Source organism: Chelon labrosus, assembly GCF_963514085.1.
Source record: "Chelon labrosus genome assembly, chromosome: 14".
Lineage (NCBI taxonomy): Eukaryota > Metazoa > Chordata > Actinopteri > Mugiliformes > Mugilidae > Chelon > Chelon labrosus.
Window position 1 is genome coordinate 2,240,718 of NC_140347.1, and position 21,835 is coordinate 2,262,552.

Below are 21,835 nucleotides of genomic sequence, written 5' to 3' on the forward strand. Positions count from 1 at the left end.
TGTTTAGTTAGTGTCAAACTTTTTAACTTTCATATAAAGCTGTGCCTTCAGGATGTTCTTCTCTGTGTTGAGAAGGTTTTATGAAGATGTTTTGAACAAAAATATATGTGATTGTAAGTGAAGACTTTATCTTTTTGAATTTTGTGACGACCAAGACAGAATGTCTCAGAGGCAGAGCAGTGGAACTATACTTTAGGTTCTGAAAACTGAACTGGTTAGACTGCTCTCAGGTTTGCCTCTGACATTAGACTGATAGAATTAATGAGTTTAATCAATGTCATTATCAGAAGTAGTAAACTGTAGATGCATTGACCTCAGTCTTCAGCCTTGACTGAATGAACAACACCATCTGGTGATAAATGAAGAGATTTTATTTTTACACACTTGTTAGGTCACATGACTTAGACAAAGAAAAAAAACACTTTAGGAAACTAATCATCTCTTTCTGTAGTGAACATGTTTCTTCTGTTTGTTACCCAGCATCACCTCTCACCATAGCAACCAGCGTTAAAGGTTAGCCAACGTATGGGACCTTCCAGTGAGTCCAGCCAGAACTCTGCAGGTACCAGGCTCAGGTCCAACAAGGGTCTGGATCTGCTGATCAACGCCGTCTCTCCAAGACAAAGTAGGTGTGCTTCAGAAGCAGGCAGATGTGGAAGGAGACCTCTTGTAGGTCTGGTACTGCTGTGTTTGACACAAATGAAAACTTGACTCCTTGATCTTACTTAGTGGTAGAATGTATTTCTGACATAAACGTATGTGATTACAAAAATAGGAAAAAACTGGCTGAATAAAAATGAAAATGCAGAAACAGTAGAGGCAGAGCAAAAGTGACACGATGCTGTATTACCTGAGTTTCTGGGATTTATTCTGGAAGAGGAAACCAGCCTTTGAGGCACAAAGGGAATTATTCAGGAAAAACATTAAACATCAGTGATTATGGAGAAATACATTAATACAGTTCCACAAGGTAAACTCATCAAGGCTGATTAGATAGCAGTGTGGTCACAGAGTAGAATAAGATTTTAACAGGAAAACTTCTACTTCAGCAAATGGAAAATATAGAGTAATACTGTTTGTACTTCAGGATACGTGTAGAGCTGAATTCACAATAACCAGTTTCAGACATGAGACCTCTCAGTTTGATCTTCATGTGTCCAGGATTATCCAGATAGAAGTGATCATCAAAGTCAGTCCAGTTCTTCCAGGAGCTCAGTGGTTAGGAGATCATTTCACTACTTCTAAGACCAAACATATTCTGACATCAAATCACAATCAGTGATTCAACTGTAAACCAAAGAGAAACATCATCCACCATCAACATTTAAAGCTCAGAGTTGAAGCTGCTGTCACTTCAAAGACTCTCCTTCCTCCAGAGAACACAGAGACACTGAGGAACCAGATGATGTAGACCAGACTCCAAATCCAGGACAGAGAGGTTGAGTGAATGTGGTGTTGAAGGTGTAGAGGTGGATCAGTTTGTCAGAGGAGACTCTGTAGAAGGACAGAGTTCCAGCAGGACAGTCCACATACACTGATACTCTGTTAGAGACAGAGGACGAGATGGATGTTCTTCTGTTATTGTGACAGGCAGAGTAACCATGACGATCAGAGCAGATCAGACTCCAGGACTGATCATTATATCCAAACCAGCTGTCCTTCATGTCTCCTTTCCTTCTGATTCCTCTGTAACTCACTGATATATAAACATCTCCTCTCCTCTCAACCTCCCAGTAACAGCGACCAGTCAGAACATTTCTACACAGCAGCTGAGACCAGTCAAATCTGTCTGGATGATCAGGATATGGCTGCTCCTCCTCCACACGTGTCACCTTCCTGTTGTTGTCAGACAGTTTGAGGTTTCTGTTGACTGAGTTTGTGTCCACTTCAAGTTGACAGAAATCTGATGGAGAGAAAAAGACACAACACAGCTGCAGTTTATCATCTGACACATCTGATGGATTTCTTCTTTCTTTCCTCACTGATCAGTCAGAGGTGAGAGGCAGAAGGAGACTTCAGCAGCAGCTGGCCCTGGTACACTGACACTGAGGAACCAGATTGTAAAATGCATTGTTATTTAGTGTCATGTCTGTGCATTCAAATAATGTGGTTATAATGGGAGTCTATGGGGCAAAAACGGTATGAAAGGAAATTTTAATGAAAATCTGATGCTGCACAAAAACTAAATATGCTTCCAAGTCAATGATGTTACTAATCTTTGACATATCCAAGACTGTGATAACAGGTCAAAAATTTCCTGTTTCCGATCATTTTTTATGTTGAAAGTAGGTCATTTTGTGTGTAATTTTCCCCATATCAGTGACTTTATTTTCTAAATTGGCATTAAAAGGGTTAAAAGTTTGATTTATTTTTTAATATTTAGTAGTTTTGATCAGGGCTGAAGCTGATTAATAGATTTGAGCAAAAAAAGTTGAAAAAAATATTTATCTGATATATTTTTACAGCAGTCAAAGTTAGTGGCTGTTTTCAGCCACTAACGGTATGAAAGGAAGTTTTATTGAAAATCAGATGCTGCACAAAAATTTAATATGCTTCAAAGTCAGTTATGTTACTAACCTTTGACATATCCAAGACTGTGATAACAGGTAAAAAAATCTCCTGTTTCCGATCATTTTTTATATTGAAAATATGTAATTTTGTGTTTTTCCCCACCCAAAATCAGTGACTTTATTTTTTAAATTGGCATTTAAAGGGTTAAAATCGTGATGATTTTTTAAAAATTTTGTAGTTTTGATGAGGACTGAGATAGATTAACAAATTTATGCAAAAAAAGTTGAAAAAAATATTTATCTGATATATTTTTACAGCAGTTAAAAGTTAGTGGCTGTTTTCAGCCACTAACGGTATGAAAGGGTAGTGTTTTCTAACAGTACACAAGAGTTAAAACAGCTGTGGCTGACACAAAGTGCTATACATAAAATACAACCTAAAATATAAGACATCAAACATAAGAGACAATATAAAAATAATAAAAACAATATAAAAACAATAATAAATGATAAACAGTATTAAAATAATAATAAAACAGAACAGAAAACAGGGTCTCATGCTGGGTTAAAAGCCAAAGAATAAAAATGGGTCTTAAGATGTGTTTTAAAAATGGACAGCGAAGGGGCTTGTCTGATGTGTAGGGGGAGATCGTTCCATAATTTAGGACCGGCAACAGAAAAGGCTCTATCCCCTCTGAGCCTCCGTTTGGCCCTTGGTACCTCCAGGAGCAGCTGATCAGCTGACCTGAGGCACCGGGCAGGAGTGTAAGGATGGAGCAGCTCAGAGAGGTAAGGCGGGGCGAGACCATTTAAAGATTTAAAAACAAATAAAAGAATCTTAAAATGGACTCTAAAATGCACAGGCAGCCAATGGAGAGAGGCTAAAATGGGAGTAATGTGCTCCCTCTTACGTGCTCCAGTTAAAAGGCGAGCGGCAGCATTTTGAACCAACTGGAGACGTGCGAGGGAGGATTGGCTGACTCCAAGTTAAAGTGCGTTACAGTAATCCAGCCGCGAAGTAATGAAGGCGTGGATTACTGTTTCAAAGTGCTTACGTGCAAGGAAAGGCTTCACCTTTGCCAGCTGCCTAAGGTGAAAGAAGCTGGACTTTACTATTGCACCAATTTGCCGGTCAAGTTTAAAATCACTATCCATCCTAAAACCCAAGTTTGTGACTATTTGCTTCCTGTAACCCACCAAGGGGCCCAAATCAACAGGAGGTGGTTTGCTGGGGCCACCGGGACTGAACACCATCACTTCAGTTTTAATTTCATTAAATTTTAAAAAGTTCAAGGACATCCAATCTTTAATGTCCTCAAGACATAAAAGAAGCGATTTCAGGGAGAACGCATCCTTCTTTCTTAGTGGCACATAGATCTGGCTGTCATCAGCGTAACAATGAAAAAAGATCCCATGCTTTCTCAGGATGGAACCCAGGGGCAGCAGGTACAATGAGAAAAGCAGGGGCCCTAAAATTGACTTAACAGTGACTTCCAGTGTCCTGGAGTCACCCCCCTCCACGCTGCCACTGCACAACCCTGTTTATCTCACCATTCAGTGACTATCAACAACTAATATTTCAATCATTAGCCTAGTCCTTTTATGAAGCACGACCCAAACAAACAAATCTACCAACATAAATAACAAAGAGCATAGGCTCAGGAACAGATAAAAGAAGAGGATCCATCTGAGGATTTTAAAGAACAGAGCAGGTGGCTCAGCTTGGTGTACACCAGTGACGTGTGATGAGGTTCATGACAGATTTACAGTCATCAACCCAATGGAATAGCTTCAATTCTCCAGAAGCTGTGGATGACAAAGGAGGTCAGAGGACTGTTGAAGGAGAGGAACAGCACCTTCAGGTCTGGGGATGAAACCCAGTACAGGGCTGCCAGAACCAACTTGAGAAAAGGCATCAGGGAGGCCAGAACACCATAGAAGAGGAAGACTGAGGACCACTTCAGCAGCAACAACATACAGCAGGTGTGGCAAGGATTTCAAAACATCACCAACTACAGGTCCAGCAACTTAACTGCAGCTGAAGGTGACGCCTCACTGGCTGAGGAGCTAAATCACTTCTTCACCCGCTTTGAGGCTGGGTCACCAGAGACAGAAAGACCACATTCACCAGCCCCCAGCAGCCACATCCTCACAGTGCAGCCACAGGAGGTAGGACACACTCTGCAGGCAGTGAATCCCAGGAAAGCTGCTGGACCAGACGGTGTCACTGGGAGGCTGCTGAGAGACTGTGCTGACCAGCTGGCTGGTGTATTCACCAGCATATTCAACCAGTCCCTGTCCCAGTGCTTGATTCCCCCCTGCCTGAAGTCCTCCACCATCATTCCTTTACCAAAGAAGACCAACACCAGCCTCAACGACTACCAGCCAGTGGCACTCACACCCATCATAATGAAGTGTTTCCAGAAACTGGTTCAGAGTCACATCACAGCAAGCCTGCCACCCACATTTGATCCCTGTCAGTTTGTTTACAGGACAAACAGGTCCACAGAAGAAAACAACTTTTCCTCACACTTACACTTTTCTTATTGTACTATTACAAGAGGAATGTTCTGCTTTCTATTGTTTTATATTCATTTATACAGTTTGAAGTTAAACAGGACAGGTCTCTGTTCATTTTGTTGTATTAAAACTAAATTGTTGAATAATAATTTGTTTTCCATGTGTTCATATCACTCAAAAATATGAATCTAATTCAATTCAGGTTTGAGTCATATAGTCAAAAAATAATTTCACACACAAATAAGGGCTAAAAACATTCACCACACCAGGAAGGGTGAAGGCAGTCGGGTCAGCCGGCCCTGCCAATGAGGTGTCCCTTATTTATTTTTCAGGGAGTTGGTAACCCTAGTCAGAGGAGACGTTGGGAAAAACCATAATCCTGTACACAATTTCTTATGACTACCCGACTGTTACTCTCCAAACTTTACACGGGAGAGCTCTGTCACGCTTCCACCTAGCGCAGCGCCATAACCAGAAGTCCAGCACAAACTGACACTTTGATGTTTTATCATCATTAGTCAAACTTACACTTCCTCAGACCAGGTTTTAACCACTGCTCTCCACCATGGTCCATCCTGGAGGAAGAAACACAGTCAGAATGATTTTCTATCCAACATGAGTCCTAACTGCTGTTCAACATGAAGCAGAGTTCATCAGTTTATCAGTGAGACACAGAAACAGACTGAAACTCATCAGTATAGACTGTCTCTGATGTTTCACTGTCTGAGATCAACAGTTTGACCAACATTCACACATCAACAACTAAACAGTTTTCAGACTGTTCACAGATCAGTTTAACCTCCAGATTCAGTTGATTGTGTTCATTTACATATTCCAGATAGAGGCTCTAATGATGTAAAGTGCTTAGTCCATATCATAAAAGACTGTATTTGAAAGTTAACCCTGAGATAAATCTTTGAGGTTACCAGAGAATAAAGGAACCAATAAAGGATTTCAGCAGCAGGTTATTTGTAACATGTCATTTTATCACTGTTTAGAAATCTGCTCATTCTTTCTGCCTTAAATGTAGAATACTTAAGTTGAAAGTGTGTTTTAAAAGAAACAGAAGTTGAATCCAAAGTCTTGGACATATTAAAATACTCTGAATAATCACAGTCACAGAAGATTATTCTCTCTACACTTTACACCAACAATCCATCCATCAACAGTTGTTGATATATTTCACTAAAACCTAAAACTGTAAACCACCTGATAGAGGAGGGTTCATCCTCTGAGGTTTACTGTGACTCTAAAGAGTATAGATATTGGACAAGCTCCTGTTGTCTGTCCATACCTGAGAGTGTCCAGTCTCCAGAGTGGATCCTCCAGTCCAGCAGACAGCAGCTTCACTCCCTTGTCTCCTGGATGGTTGTAGCTCAGGTCCAGCTCTCTCAGATGGGAGGGGTTGGAGCTCAGAGCTGAGGCCAGAGAAGAACAGCCTTCCTCTGTGATCAGACAACCTGACAGACTGGAGATAGAAAAATATCAGAAACTCAAGAAGAAGAATGAAAATCCTCCAGATGTTGAACTTCTGCACCAACATGAACCTAAATCAGGATTTAACTGATCAACAACCAGCTGTATCCTGACCTGAGAGTTTCCAGTTTACAGTGAGGACTCTCCAGTCCAGCAGACAGCAGCTTCACTCCTGAGTCCTGCAGGTCGTTGTTACTCAGGTCCAGCTCTCTCAGACTGGAGGACTGGGAGCTGAGAACTGAGGACAGAGCTTCACAGCTTCTCTCTGAGAGGTTACAACTGCTCAGCCTGAAGAAGAATCAACATCAAATGTTTTATTTGTCATTTACTAAATGAATCATGTTTCAAATAGTTCCTAAATCCACCTACAGAGCTTTGTTGGAGGCTTTGACCACTGGCAGCAGCCTCAGAAGAGCCTCCTCTGAAGCAGAGTATTTCTTCAGGTCAAACACGTCCAGATCTTCTTCTGATGACAGTAAGATGAAGACCAGAGCTGACCACTGAGCAGGAGACAGTTAATCTGTGGAGAGACTTCCTGATCTCAGGGACTGTTGGATCTCCTCCACTAGAGAACCATCATTCAGTTCATTCAGACAATGGAACAGATTGATGCTTCTCTCTGCAGACAGATTCTCGCTGATCTTCTCCTTGATGTACAGGACTGTTTCCTGATTGGTCTGTGAGCTACTTCCTGTCTGTGTCAGCAGGCCTCGTAGGAGAGTCTGATTGGTCTGCAGTGAAAGACCCAGGAGGAAGCGGAGGAACAAGTCCAGGTGTCCATTTGGACTCTGTAAGGTCTTGTCCACAGCACTCTGATGGAGACGTGTTAGTTTAGGTTTGTTTCTAAAGACTTTAGACTTCAGAGATGTAGTTTGTTGTTCTTCCATCAGGTTGACATCAGAGTTGATGAAGGTCAGATGGACATGAAGAGCAGCCAGAAACTCCTGAACGCTCAGATGGACGAAGCAGAACACCTTGTCCTGGTACAGTCCTCTCTCCTCTTTAAAGATCTGTGTGAACACTCCTGAGTACACTGAGGCTGCTCTGATATCGATGCCACACTCTGTCAGGTCTGATTCATAGAAGATCAGGTTTCCTTTCTGCAGCTGATCAAAAGCCAGTTTTCCCAAAGACTTAATCATCTTCCTGCTCTCTGGACTCCAGTGTGGATCTGTCTCAGCTCCTCCATCATACTTGACCTTCTTCACTTTGGTCTGAACCACCAGGAAGTGGATGTACATCTCAGTCAGGGTCTTGGGCAGCTCTTCTCTCTCTCTGGTTTCCAACACATCCTCCAGAACTGTAGCAGCGATCCAGCAGAAGACTGGGATGTGACACATGATGTGGAGGCTTCGTGATGTCTTGATATGGGAGATGATCCTGCTGGCCTGCTCCTCATCTCTGAATCTCTTCCTGAAGTACTCCTCCTTCTGGGGGTCAGTGAACCCTCTGACCTCTGTCACCATGTCAACACAGTAAGGAGGGATCTGATTGGCTGCTGCAGGTCGTGTGGTTATCCAGAGGTGAGCAGAGGGAAGCAGTTTCCCCCTGATGAGGTTTGTCAGCAGCACATCCACTGAGGTGGACTCTGTAACATCAGTCAGGATCTCAGTGTTGTGGAAGTCCAGAGGAAGTCGACACTCATCCAGACCGTCAAAGATGAACACAACCTGGAACTCTTCAAAGCTGCAGATTCCTGCTTCTTTGGTTTCAGTAAAGAAGTGATGAACAAGTTCCACCAAGCTGAACTTTCTCTCTTTCACCACATTCAGCTCTCTGAAAGTCAATGGAAATATGAAGAGGATGTCCTGGTTGGCTTTGTCTTCAGCCCAGTCCAGAGTGAACTTCTGTGTTAAGACTGTTTTCCAAATGCCAGCCACTCCCTTTGTCATCACTCTTCTGATTGGTCCATGTCTTCCAGGTGAGGCTTTAAAGAGGTCTTCTTGTCTGATGCTTGTTTCTGGTCTGTGTGGTTTCCTGGATGCTGTTTCAATCTGTCTGACCTCATGTTCATCATTGACCTCTGCAGTCCCTCCCTCTGTGATGTAGAGCTCTGTGTAGATCTCATTCAGAAGGGTTGAGTTTCCTGCTTTAGCAATCCCCTCAAACACACACTGGAACTTCTCCTTCAGAGTAGATTTAACTTTACGTCCACACTCTGCAGCACGAGTTCCTGAATGAACAAGAAATGTAATGAATCAGTGAACTCATTCATTTTAATAACATTCACGTGTGACTGTTTTCAGTCCAGAAGAATTCATAGATGTGATTCAGATGTTTTCATCATATTAACATCAGAGTCTAGAAATATAAACTTCTCCCATGTTTCCTCCATTTCCTCTTTCCATCAAGTTAAAGCTGTTAAATCCTCTTACTGCTCTGCAGACAGTCAGCCAGCTCCTCCTGCTTCATTCTCCTCAGGAAGTTCACGGTGATCTTCACAAATAAATCTCTGCTGCTCCTCCTCTGCTCTTCATCCTCACCCTTTAACACCTCCTCATCCTCCCTCTGACTCTCTGAGCATTCTGGGTAATCTGGACTCAGAACCTTCTGGATCTTCTTCAGCTCATTCTTCATAAAACTGACGATGTTCTCCTCCAGCAGCTGGAACACAATAATAATCCAACTTAAATGATCAGAACACAATCATGTTGATCTGAAAGGCTGCTTGTTGACAGCATTCAACATGAAGACTTCTCCAACCAGAATGCTAGTTTGTGGTTGTTGAGGTTAGCAGTAGTAGCTGTGATTGAACATTTACTCACCATGAATATGGAGTCCAGGTCTTTGTGATGATGATCACTGGAAACCACTGAGATCTGCTGCTGAAGTCTGTGGAGAAACATATTTGATTCAAACTAACTTCTTTAACAAACACACTTTGGTGATGATCATCATTTTATTGATGCCACAAACACAAGATGAGAACAACAAACACTGCTCTGATTACTGAATGTGGTGTTTTAACAGAGGAAACTAAATGACAGATAAACTCTGGACTAAAACATGACAGTCTAATGAACAGAACTGAATAATGATTAATAGATCTGTGTTCATTCTGACCCTGGATCAGCAGACTGCTGTTCATCTTTGAAGCCAATATATCGACCCATAGACCGGTCACTCTTCATGGACACAGATGTGATTCCAGAGGGATCTGGTCTTTGTTGATGGATCCTGTTAAAACACAACATGGATTAACACACATTAACACACATACATTCTTTATACAGTATATGTTTCAGTTTTATTGTTGAATGTTTTGATGTAAAGTCCTGTGTTTGTCAGATAAATGCTGTTTGTCTTACCCTGGATCATCAGACTGTTGACCATGTTTGAAGTTAATAGGTTGATCTTTGGACCGATCACTCTTCATGGACACACAGCTGTATTCAGGAGAATCATGTTTCTGTTGATGGATCCTCCTACAAACACTGGATATAATATGTAAATACAATGTTTAATGTTGAATTCAAATAACAGAACAAGCTCAAGGAAACATGTGTAGATATTTAATTGTTCTAGATACAGTATGAAGAGTTTGTTGATCACCAATATTTGTAACAGATCAGGGGGGTATTCCAGGAAGCAGGTTTAACAAACACTGAGATAAAACTTAACCTCTGGGTTGTCTGAACCTGAGGCGACTAAACCCGAGCTGTCGGTTCCAAAACACCGGTTAGCAATCAGTTCAATCAACCCCGGATTGTTTAACCCAGAGTTGTGCGCGATCACGGCGAAGTTATAAAGGCATCATCTATTGAGAGTCGAAACCATGAGTAAAAATGGCAAAGCGCAGAGCAGCCTATTTTTCTGAAGCGGAGCAGCAAGTTCTGCTCGAGGCGTACGAGGAGGAAAGAGCGATAATCACGAAAAAAGCAATACTTGCGCGTCTGCCAAGGAACGAGATCTTGCTTGGCAGAGAATTGCCGACCGCGTAAATGCGTAAGTTTAGTACTATAGCCTACTATACTTTTATACTATACTTTACTATAACACATTAATGTATGTCAGAAGCACAATAATTCAGTAGATATTAGGCTACATATTAACTGCTTTGTATGATACTTTCTTATACTATAGAATACCTTGTCATATATTGTATTATTTTTAATTAGATGTAACCCGACCGCCCTCAAGAGAACGTGGCCGCAGGTCAAAACAAAATATAAAAACATTGTCCAAGTTGGTAAGATATATCTGGGTGCATCATCTTAGACATCACTTATCCAGTATTATATTCTTGAATTGCCATATTGCAACAAGTTACGTTCATTTCAAAGCCAATAGGAAGAAAGCAGAGGAGAGGAAGACCGGTTCTGGGCCAGCGGTGTCCCCCCTCACCCCTGTGGAGGAGTTGGCGATCAGTATCAATCGAGGGCGTCCGATGATGGAGGGGATTCCTGGGGGCACGTCATCGGAGCCCTCAACCTCCCAGGAGGAGCAAAATGAACTAGTGCAATGTATTTACCCTAATAGGCCTACGCCTAAATCACTTATGTCTAATTTGTGTAGCCTTGCATGTTCGAAAATGACCAATTTATAGCCAATATTACCGTTCATATAAATAATAGGAGGATGAATAGACATTATCAGCAGTCACGGAGGAATCGAGGTAAAGAAATGCTGTGCAGAGACTAGAGCATAGTTTCTTCATGTTTTCTGTCAGTGCATGAGAACACTGGATCAGAACATTTGCTCTATAATGAAGTGTTTTCTCTTTTCAGGCCATGAAACACGCAATGGGCAAATAAATGTGTGAAACAGTCTTACGTGCATTTATTTTATTTTTTTTTGGTTGAAGTGATTGTGACAGATTTCATCACGCATTCTTTGACCATCTCTGATGTCAAGTTGCTGAATGTGTTCCTATCTGCTCCTCAATAGCAGGAACTAATTCATTGCGCAACGTTGCAATGTTGTGCAATAGGCTATCGCACGCGCAACAATTACGATGAGCGAATCCACGATGCGTAACGTTCGAAATGTGGGGATGGAGAATGTTGTTTAAATATATTAAAGATTCCACAGAAAAACAGTAGCGCTCTGGCAAAAACTGATCAGGAAAAGAAAGGATATTAAGTCGTGGTCTTATCACCCTCTCACGGTGAATAGTCCCAATGATTTGTGCTTCTATGTCAATTGGATCTTCCTCAAAAGGAAACGTCATTGTGTGACAAGTGTGGAAACAGCGGTCTGGCTGAACGTGCACTTAAATACCCGAACATAACCTGAACAAAACCTACCCCTACCAGGTTAAGTTCAGAGCCTATGTTACTATAGTTACTTACATAGCCTGATCATATTTGAGCGTTCTGGAACCGAAATCCCAGGTTTACCGCTAACTCTGGGTTTACATATCCAGTTAAGCCAGTAAACCTGCTTTCTGGAATACCCCCCTGGTGTTTCTGCCGTGGTAGGTTGTCTTGTGTTTGTGACTGTAAGCCGTGCACGCGTCTGGGCGAGACAGAACTTTAGCTTGTTGTTTGTTTTGAAGCCAATTTCTATGGAAGTGGAGCTGTCTTCATGGACTTCGTTCTTGCCGGCAGAAACACACGAACAGTCAATCAGCTAACAGACGGGCGGACCCAATGTGCGGAAACAGCCTATCATATCCCCGGACGTCACCAGTAACAGGCAAACTGCCAATCATTTTCATTTTTACCGTCTATGATGTAACTGAACTATGCATAGTAATAAACACAAACAAATGTATAAAATACACTTAGACAGTTGTTTTTGTCTTTTAGAGACATTATGATAAAACACCACATGTCTACTTATATGACCAACTTACTGGCAGTGTAGTACTCTAGTGTTAAACAGGTGTAAGTGAACTGAAAGGGAAAGCATGTGGAGTCAAAGTCACTGAGGCTGATAATGGCCATCTTAGAAAATGGATCATGAAAGAACTTCCCAGTTAGACATCAGTCATAATAGATCCTTACAGACAGTCAAGGGGCTGTTAAGGTGGTTCTAGCATCTGTTGAGGATATTTCTTACCTTGGATCAGCTGACGGCTGTTCATGTTTAAAGCCAACAGGTTGACTCTTACGCTGGTCTCTCTCCATGGACACAGCTGATACAGGAAAGTCTTATTTCTGAAGTTTAATCTTCCTACAAACACAGGACAGAGATTTCCTTTTATTTTCTATAAGGTAAAACTACACACAAATTTATAATCCATTAATTCATTCATTCATTTATTCATCTTCTTTGCGGGGTCTGCTGGAGCCTATCCCAGCTGTCATTGGTCTGGGGGGGGGGGGGGGGGGGGGGGGGTCCACCCCGGACAGGTCTCCAGTCTATCCCAGCTGTCATTGGTCTAGAGGGGGGTCCACCCTGGACAGGTCTCCAGTCTATCACAGGGCTAACACAGAGAGACACTCACACCTACGGCCAATTTAGAATCACCAATGAACCTAACCAGCATGTCTTTGGACGGTGGGAGAAAGCTGGAGAACCTGGAGAGAACCCACGCAGACACAGGGAAAACATGCAGACTACACACAGAAAGGCTCGATAGACACGTGATCGATATCAATAGAAAATAGTTTGATAGAATGTTTGATAATTTCACTTGAACTCCATTAGAGAAAAATAGGAAGAAAACCCCGAGCCACAACTGCAAGTCATTCTGGGGGATGTAGGCAGAGGAAGGGCTTTAGCCTCTCGACCTATCACGGCCCAGCTAAGCCAGGTTGGTGGCATCAACAACAACAACAACAAAAAAAGAACGGTGTGGAGTGAAAGGAGAATATGAGTGAGACAGCACGAGAGCCTCCAAATTCACTAGATCCCAAACTGATCAAGTATCTGTGGGATGATCCACAGAGGCCCCTCCCCTCAAAGCCCCCCACTAACAACATTCTGTTGCTAGACACCACAGGACACCCTCAGAAGGTCCATGTCCATTATCTGATAAGTCGCCACAAGGGAGACAATATTAGTAGTCATAATGTTATGGCTGATTGTGTATAAGTATATAGAAGGAAGATACAGTAAGTAATCCTCAGCCATGTCTGATCCAAGCTGTCAGACCAGTTCTGACACATCCTGGATCCTGAGTCATGTGAGCTCAGGTTAAAATCACTTCATCTTTTATTCACCAGTAAAACACATATATGACTTTTTCTAACTCATTAAGCTATTAATGATTTGTATACCTGCAAATTCACATATGGGTCATTGTTACGCCTGACGTCGTAATGGCTATTAGTTGTTGTTTGTTTTTCTTTATATTGAGTAGGTGTGTGCCACGTCTGTGAGGTGATTGGTGGGAAGGTCCCGGTCCTGGCTCCCGATTGGCTGCAGCACGGAGCTCCCTCATTTAAAAGCGGCCAAGATGGCGCGCCTGCGCGGGCAGCAGGATTCTCCTCATCCTCCTCATCTCCCAACCAGCCACAGTTTTTGCTTCTTTGTTCTTCATTAGTTTTGTTTGTTCGTTTACTTTGAGTAGTAGGGGTGGACTGCCAGTTTTGTTCCCTTATTTTTTCTCCTGTTTATTTAGTTAGGGAGGTAAGAGTTTTGTCTTTTGTTTGCATTGTTTAGGTTATTTGATTTATTTCTAAGTAGGGTTGTTTTGTTTGTTATTTTGGCCTTGGTCCACCCCGAAGACACATCCACTCATTGTTAAATAGAGTTATTTTCTGTAAATAAATCCTTTCTTTACATTGCAATCGATAGTGTTTTGGTGGCTACTTGGGACTTGGGGAAGATGGGGGCCTTTACTCATGTTGTGTCCCAGACACCCCTAGACGGGGCATAACATGAATTGGGGGCTCGTCCGTTTTCTTTTCGCGCTTTGTTTGTGGGACGGTCGGTGAGTATGTTTTTTTCCCCTTACTTCTGGTTGGCAGTTTTTTTTTGTGTGTCGGGGAAAATTATGGAATTTTCTTTGGATGATTTTGTGACCAGTCCGACTGTGGCAAAGATTGACAAGTGCACAAAAGCAGACTTGTTCATTTTGGCTAATTTCTATGGGGTGCAAGTGCATTACAGTGCTCGGAAAGCAGAGCTCAAACACGAGGTGTGTGAGAAGTTGGTGGAGCAAGGTGTGCTGCCTAAGTCAGCTGCTGCGGTTGCGGCTGAGGCTGCTGGTGACGCACCGGTGACGGAGACGAAAGCGGCGGAGGTTGCTGGCGTGCTCGCGTCTGGTGTGGAGCCTGAGCCTGGTTGTGTTCTTTCTGGTAATGTGTCCACAGAGGATCTTCGCTTAGCCCTTCAAATAAAGGAGATGGAGAACCGAAATAAACAGCTTGAAGTGCAAGCGATGCATCTCCGTGTCCGGGCTCTCGAACTGGAAAGAGCAGCGCCTGTAGTCTCCACCCCGGTATCTCTTAACCAGAGTGTTTCTGCGCCGGTTTGTGACATTAGTAAGCACATTGCGTTAGTCCCTCCATTTCGTGAGTCCGAGGTGGACTCTTATTTCAGCACGTCTGAGAGAATAGCTTTTGCATTAAAGTGGCCAAAGGAGTTCTGGTCACTTTTGTTACAATGTAAGCTCGTGGGGAAGGCCCAGGAAGTTTGTGCCAGTTTGTCCATTGAGAACAGTTTGGATTATGATGTTTTGAAAAGGACTGTCCTGCAGGCTTACGAGCTTGTCCCTGAAGCATATAGGCAAAAGTTTAGAAATAGTGATAAAACTGCCAACCAGACGTATGTGGAATTTGCGCGCGACAAGAGTGTGTTATTTGATAAGTGGTGCCAAGCATGTAACGTTAAAACGGTGGCTGAAATGAGAGAGCTCATTTTGCTAGAAGAATTCAAGAAGTGTTTGCCGGATAGGATCGTGGTATACATAAATGAGCAGAAGGTGTCCTCGCTAACTAAGGCAGCCGTGCTGGCGGACGAGTTTATGTTAAAAAATAAAAGCGTGTTTTCTATGCCGGCACCGCGCGCGTCAAATGAGATACCTGAGCGTGGAAACCGGTCGCCAAAGCTTGCGCGTAAAAACACGTTACCAGCTGCGAGTGGGAGCCGCGATTGTTTTTACTGCCACGAGCCAGGCCATTTGATTGCCGTTTGTCCGATCCTCAGGAAAAAGGGACAATATAAGACCGCTAAATCTCCCTCAGGTGTTGGTTTTATTAACACCGCGTCTCCGCCTGTAACACACAGTGAGCCTGTACCTGACCTGGAGGAAGACGCGGAAATTGACGAGAGTTTCAAACCGTTCGTATCTCACGGGTTTGTTTCCTTGACGGGCAGGGACGGACTGGGACCAAAAAAAGGCCCTGGACTTTTTCCCCCAAATAGGCCCACCCACCGACCGGGGTGCGCCAAGAGAATTCTAGTATATGGTTTTAAAATAATTAAAAACCCACACATACAGTTGTTTTCAGTGTTTATTTAAGAACTGTTTGAATGTATTGAGGACAGTATCAAGTATCAATGATCATTCGTTTTCAAAATTTTCAAATTAAAATCCCTCACACATTCTTTATTCTCTTCAAAAAAATAAAAGTTATAAAAAAAAATAACAATGACACTGATTAATCTTTCTGAATGTTGGATAATCAAGTTAGCTAGTGCTGGGGGAGTAGCAGTTTCTTCAAAAGATCACTGTTTTCTGCCTGCCATTTCCCGAGCGGTAGGCTAGAGTGGAAAACCAAAGTCAATCCCAAACTCTGGGGAAATATTAGTGTCTTCTTTGTTGTCCTTTTGACAGATTACAGGCCTACCGGTGTGATTGATTGACAAATGTTCGCTACAGCGCCATCTGCTGGTAGGCCGTTGTGTTACACTGCTATTACACTGACAGGGCCAGTCGACCGAAAAAAAAAAAAATCGGCCGTGAACTGGACGGCCGTTCTGGAGTTTGACAGAACGCACAGATTACCAGTCCGTCGCTGTTGACGGGGGAGGAAGCAGATAAAGTTCCGGTAACCATCCTCCGCGATACCGCCGCCATTCATTCATTCATGCTGGCTAGTGTCCTACCGCTCTCGAAAGAGACTTCGTGCGATGCTGATTTGGTAGTGTGGGGAATTAAGCTGAGCGAACTAAATACCCCCCTACATATGGTTCATTTGCATTCACCCCTTGTGTCGGGACACGTGAAAGTCGCCGTGGTCCCGCGGTTTCCGATTAGTGGCATTTCGTTTATTTTAGGTAACGATTTGGCCGGAGGAAAAGTGTTTCCTCTGCCCGAAGTCGTTGGGGATCCCGTTTCTGCTGCGCCTGCCTGCTGCCCTGCCTCTGTCTCTCCTGACGTATGTGTGCCAAATGTGTTTCCCGTGTGCGCAATTACGCGCGCACAGGCTCGTAAACTGGGAGAAGTTGTGGATTTGTCTGAGTCGTTCATGGCTACATTAGCTGAGGGTGAACTTAACTTTTCAGTGTCTCCCACCACTGAGAGTCAGAATGTGTCTGAATGTGTTGAGTCTGATCTTTTTCCTGATGATGCAGAGTTGAGCTTACACATTTCGAGGGAAATGTTGATTAATGCTCAGAAAAATGATCCGTCTCTAACTTTGTGTCTGTCCTCTGTTGTAGCCGCCGAGGAAATTAAAGAATCTATTGGGGTTTTTTTGGACAACGGTGTTTTGATGAGACGGTGGAGCTCCGACTCAAATCGGTTAAATTTCATTAACCAAGGGCCTTTACTCATGTTGTGTCCCAGACACCCCTAGACGGGGCATAACAGTCATATATATTCACATATATGACTTTTTCTAACTCACTAAGCTATTAATGATCTGTATACCTGCAAATTCATTCATTCATTCATCTTCTGAACCAGTCTATCGCAGAGCTAACACACAAAGACAGACAACCATTCACACTCACAATGACACCTACGGCCAGTTTAGAATCACCATTGAACCCAACCAGCATGTCTTTGGACGGTGGGAGGAAGCTGGAGAACCTGGAGAGAACCCACGCAGACACAGGGAGAACATGCAGACTACACACAGAAAGGAACCAGTCAGCCCATAGATTCAAACCCGGGACCTTCTCGCTGTGAGGCATCAGTGTTAACCACCTCTCCACTGTGCCGCCACTGTGCCGACCCCTATACGCCCCTATATCTAATGTCAAATAGATATTCCAAAATAGATAATCATGATCCATAAATGTTCCTCTGTTCAGTAAAGAAGTGACATGAACTGAATATAATCGCAGTGATCCAGTTAATGAGACATTTCCAGATTTCTCTGGTAGGATTCTCACCTGTTGAACTCACTTCAGGTCGACTTTCAGACACTTTCCACCTTCATGTGTTGAGAAGAAGCTGCTCATTCTCTCTCATCAGTCCTGGATTTGATCTGAGGACGTCGTCACTTCCTCATAACTTCAGAGTCTGTAAACACATCAGAGTGACGTTAAACCAGTTTAACCAGTGGGAGGTTCCCTGCAGTCAGAGGGAACTGTTTCCTCGTTCCTCTCTCTTACCTGACTGACATGATCCATATGAGATGATGTAGTTCTACATCTGTCCACTAGATGGTAATAACTATATAAACATTAACTAAACTAGAACCAGATTCACAAAACATCCTGAGGTTCAAAGTAGTTCCTGACAGTCAGTAAAAGTTGTTCACAGTCAGTTACATCCTGCAGGTGTTTCAGGTGAATATATGAGAAATTTCAGCAGCTTTTAAATCAATTTATTTTGTTCATAAAGTTTGAGTTGAGTCACTAACAACTCAGACAACCAGTAACAGCAGAGCTCTCCACGACTGAAATCACTCTCTGAAGAGCTCCATTGTCTGTCACAGTTATTATTCAAAATCTAAACTTTCAAAATCTACACTTGTAGATTTAGAAGTGAATACTATGAGGTGCTGAACATAATGATCCACGCATGTGAGTGCAGTGGACCAGCAGTCACCATGGAGACTACTTCCTGGTTCATTCAAGGACAATAAATAAAAAGTTTAATATGAACATTTTTCATAGTTTTTAAAAGAATTAATTTAATTACATTTTTTATAAAATAAAAATAATCTAATAACTATATTTTTCCAGGTTTAAAAAGCAAACTTGAAATATGAACAAATGCACAGACCCTCTTCTGTTTTACTGTCCTTGCATTCATACTCTAGTAGTTTATAATCAATCATTAACTATGGGTTTCTGTTATCGTTCTCTATCATCTTTAAATGCTGCATGTAATCATGTTTCAGGACATTTTTTAATAGTTTTTCTCTTTTCTGTTTAGATATTCAAACTAATTAAATTATTTAAATAAACAGATGAATGAATCATTTCACCAGAATTCACTTCCTGGTTCCATAACGCCAGCCTTATCAACACATCTGTTAATCTGAATTGACCTGCCAGTTTTTAGTATTCATTTTATTTATTGAGCTGTGTCAACTTTTAAAAACAGAACTTAAAGCAGATCTACTGATATCTGTCCTCTAGATGAGTCGGTTGGGTTTAAATGAACAGAAACTAATAGTCAGGAGAGCAGCGTTAGAGAGGAAACCAGTCTGATCTCATTTGATTAAAGTCATTTACAAACACCACATGTTGGAAGTTTGTCCGCATCGTTTTTAAATGACATTAAATGTTTAAACCAGGTTAACTTGATCAACTTGAAATGGTTTCTAACCTGAGGCCACGTTTCCTCCGTGTTTCGGTTAAAGATGAAGAAAGATGATGATGATCCAGTTAATCATTTACAGATGTTGGACTCTCACCTGCTGAACTCACCTCAGGTTGATTTACTGACTCTTTCTACCTTCGTGTGTGGAGGAAAGAAGCTGCTTCTCTTCCGTTCACACGTAGTTTTAATGGGCGGGGCCTTAAACTCACCTGGACTCTGTACAGGAGAGGAAATGAGGTGTGTCCAAAGTCTCTTCACAATAAAATCGACCATAAAACAAGAAGAATACAGTGTTGTTGTTGCTGCTGATATATTCTGAAATCTTCAGGACAGGAAATAAAACTCTTTGTTTTTCTCTGTCTTCATGCTGTGATGCAGGTTTTCCAGCAGGTGTCGCTGTTGTAGAGGAATCAGATCATTCAGCAGAGAGCTTCAGAAATGGATCCTTATTTTTCTAAGCTTAGACTAAGTTTATTTCCTTCATGTTAGTTTAGTTTAGTTGTTTATTTTAGTTTAGTGTGAAGGGAACTCTCAGAGGGAGAATTTCATTGCCCAGTGGAACCTTTGCTGTGTCTATGACAATAAACTTGTTGAATTCTGAATCCACCTGCTGTTCTAACTTTCCATTTCTAGCTGCTCACATGCTGTTTGTTGTAGTATTAAAAGACACGTCCTGCTATCACCAGTGAGAGGAATTCATTCTAATAATCAGTGAAATAGTCCCATCACTTCTCTCTGTCAAACATATTGGTCAGTGCTTGTTCTTTGGGATCCTGCTGATCTCTGAAAGAAAAACACAGAATAAACTTCATCTACAGCGTCTCCTAAATAATGTCAAATGATTATATGATCAGAGTTGAGTCTCTGCAGCTGAAACCTTCTCACAATATAATAAAGGCTCATTTTAACTACATGAAGATTACATGGACACTGGGTTCTACTTTCATTTGGACTCATTTTCTTCAACTCTTTTTATGTGCAACTGAGCTCCTGTGACCAAGCAATTTCCCTTGTGGATAAGAATAGAGTCTAAGTCTAAGTCGACTCTGGAGCAGTTTCATGGGCAGGTGTGGGATGTTCTTTCATTATTTCTTCAACATTTAAGCAGGTTAAAGTTGTGGAGTTGTTATCAAGTGTCACATTTACATTTCTGCAATGTAGCTCTCAATGCAGTCAACAGTTTGGTTCATTTTAAGAAACAAACAACACACTGGTGAGCTCAGCAACATAGGTCAGACTGGATAGCTGACCATGTCAGCCTCATGATAATATTTGCCGTGGATTTGTGGCAAAGTCGGTGATTGCTCTGCTGAGTGAGCTGGGCATACGAGGAAGAAGCCAGAGGACTGCGGTATGTAACATGTCTCGGGCAGCAGAGAGAGCGAGCGATTGGTTATGGGTTCGAAGAAAGCATGCTAGTTGGGGAACTAGCGAAAGGTAAGGATGGCCGCATGTAGGCCACGGTTGATTTGTTTGCTATGTGAATTGTTTGCTTGTTACGTGTTTCGGCTCGCATCAACGGGGCGAATCATGGTAGATTTGCTTGCTTGTTACGTATCTCGGCCTGCATTAATGCAGGCCGAGATACGTAACAAGCCGTTTTTTTTTTTTTGTTACGTGTTCAGCCCGCAGAAACGGTTTGAATTATGGTAGATTTGGTTGTTTGGCTCGTGGTTGTTAGTTGCTGTACTAGCTGTTAATAGACATATATTGGTGAGAAAGACAGGGTTGTGCAGTGGCGGTGTGGAGGGGGGTGACTCCAGGACGCTGGAAATCACCATTAAGCCTTCTCGAGGTGTCGTAGGTCTAACTTAACGAAACATCGGTGAAAGGAGGTGCCCACTTGAAAACCCCAATGACATGCTGCAGACTGCGGTTGTTTAGGTCAGGTTCCTGTTGTTTTCATGTTGCTTGGTAGCCATGGTTTGCTACTGAGCGGGCCATACAAGCCAGCAGCGTTTAGTTAGGTTATGTTTTACAATGTTTGAAGTATCCTCTGCTGCTCAACGGGCTTACAAGCCAGCAGCTTCTATTTAGTCTATGTAGAATATAGGTTAATTGTCATATCACATGACTGTAGGCTTGGTAGGGCCTCTTAGTTGAACAGGGCCTCTAAATGTGTTTTGCCTGGGATTTTGGCACAAGGGATTGTAACATCTTGTCCTGTGTATTACTAAATGCTATATCTAGCCTAGGCTAGTGACTGTTGCGAATAGTGCAGCTGACAACTAGGGAAAGACCTGGTGACAGCATGGTCTTAGGTACCAAAGTTGCTGAGGGGGCGTGACATCAGTGCTGACTTCAATCCTGCAGGTGGTTTCAACATTCCATGGGTTAAACATGATTTTGGTTTCTCGTTTTGTAGAATGTATTTTGTGAGTATTGTGGAGTGATTTAGAGATATATTGTGTCACACCGTGGAGATCCCTTCCACTCTCTTCATAATCTGATGCTGGATTGCAGGTGGAGCTGGGAGGGGTCTGCTGTAAGTACCTGCCCATGTGGGCTATGTTTCTTAGAAGGGCATAAAGGACGGCCCTTCTCATTGTCTTTGTCTCTCTCTCAGCCAGGCCTGCTGCATCCTCGTCATCCTGATCCTTTGTTTGGTTTGTTGTACCCTCCGACATTATACTCATTTTCTGAGTATTATCATTTGAGTTGAATTAAATAAACTAATTTGACCAGTTACTTCTGTGTGTGGCCTCCCTCTTTGTTGCCGACTTTGAGCCTAGCGGTAACAATGGAAAGACAGCTGACAGGAGGGAATAGTCCC

The 21,835-nt window shown here is 42.5% G+C and overlaps 1 protein-coding gene across 1 annotated transcript in view; it reads right to left on the reverse strand.

Moving 5' to 3' along the window:
- LOC311499740 (uncharacterized protein) overlaps positions 1-21,835 on the reverse strand; it is a 420,449-nt gene that overhangs the window by 263,822 nt on the left and 134,792 nt on the right. Inside the window, exon 8 of the mRNA XM_084560857.1 lies at positions 6,621-6,794. Within this exon, the coding sequence (XP_084416983.1) occupies positions 6,621-6,794 (174 nt within the window). The remainder of the gene's footprint in view (positions 1-6,620; positions 6,795-21,835) is intronic.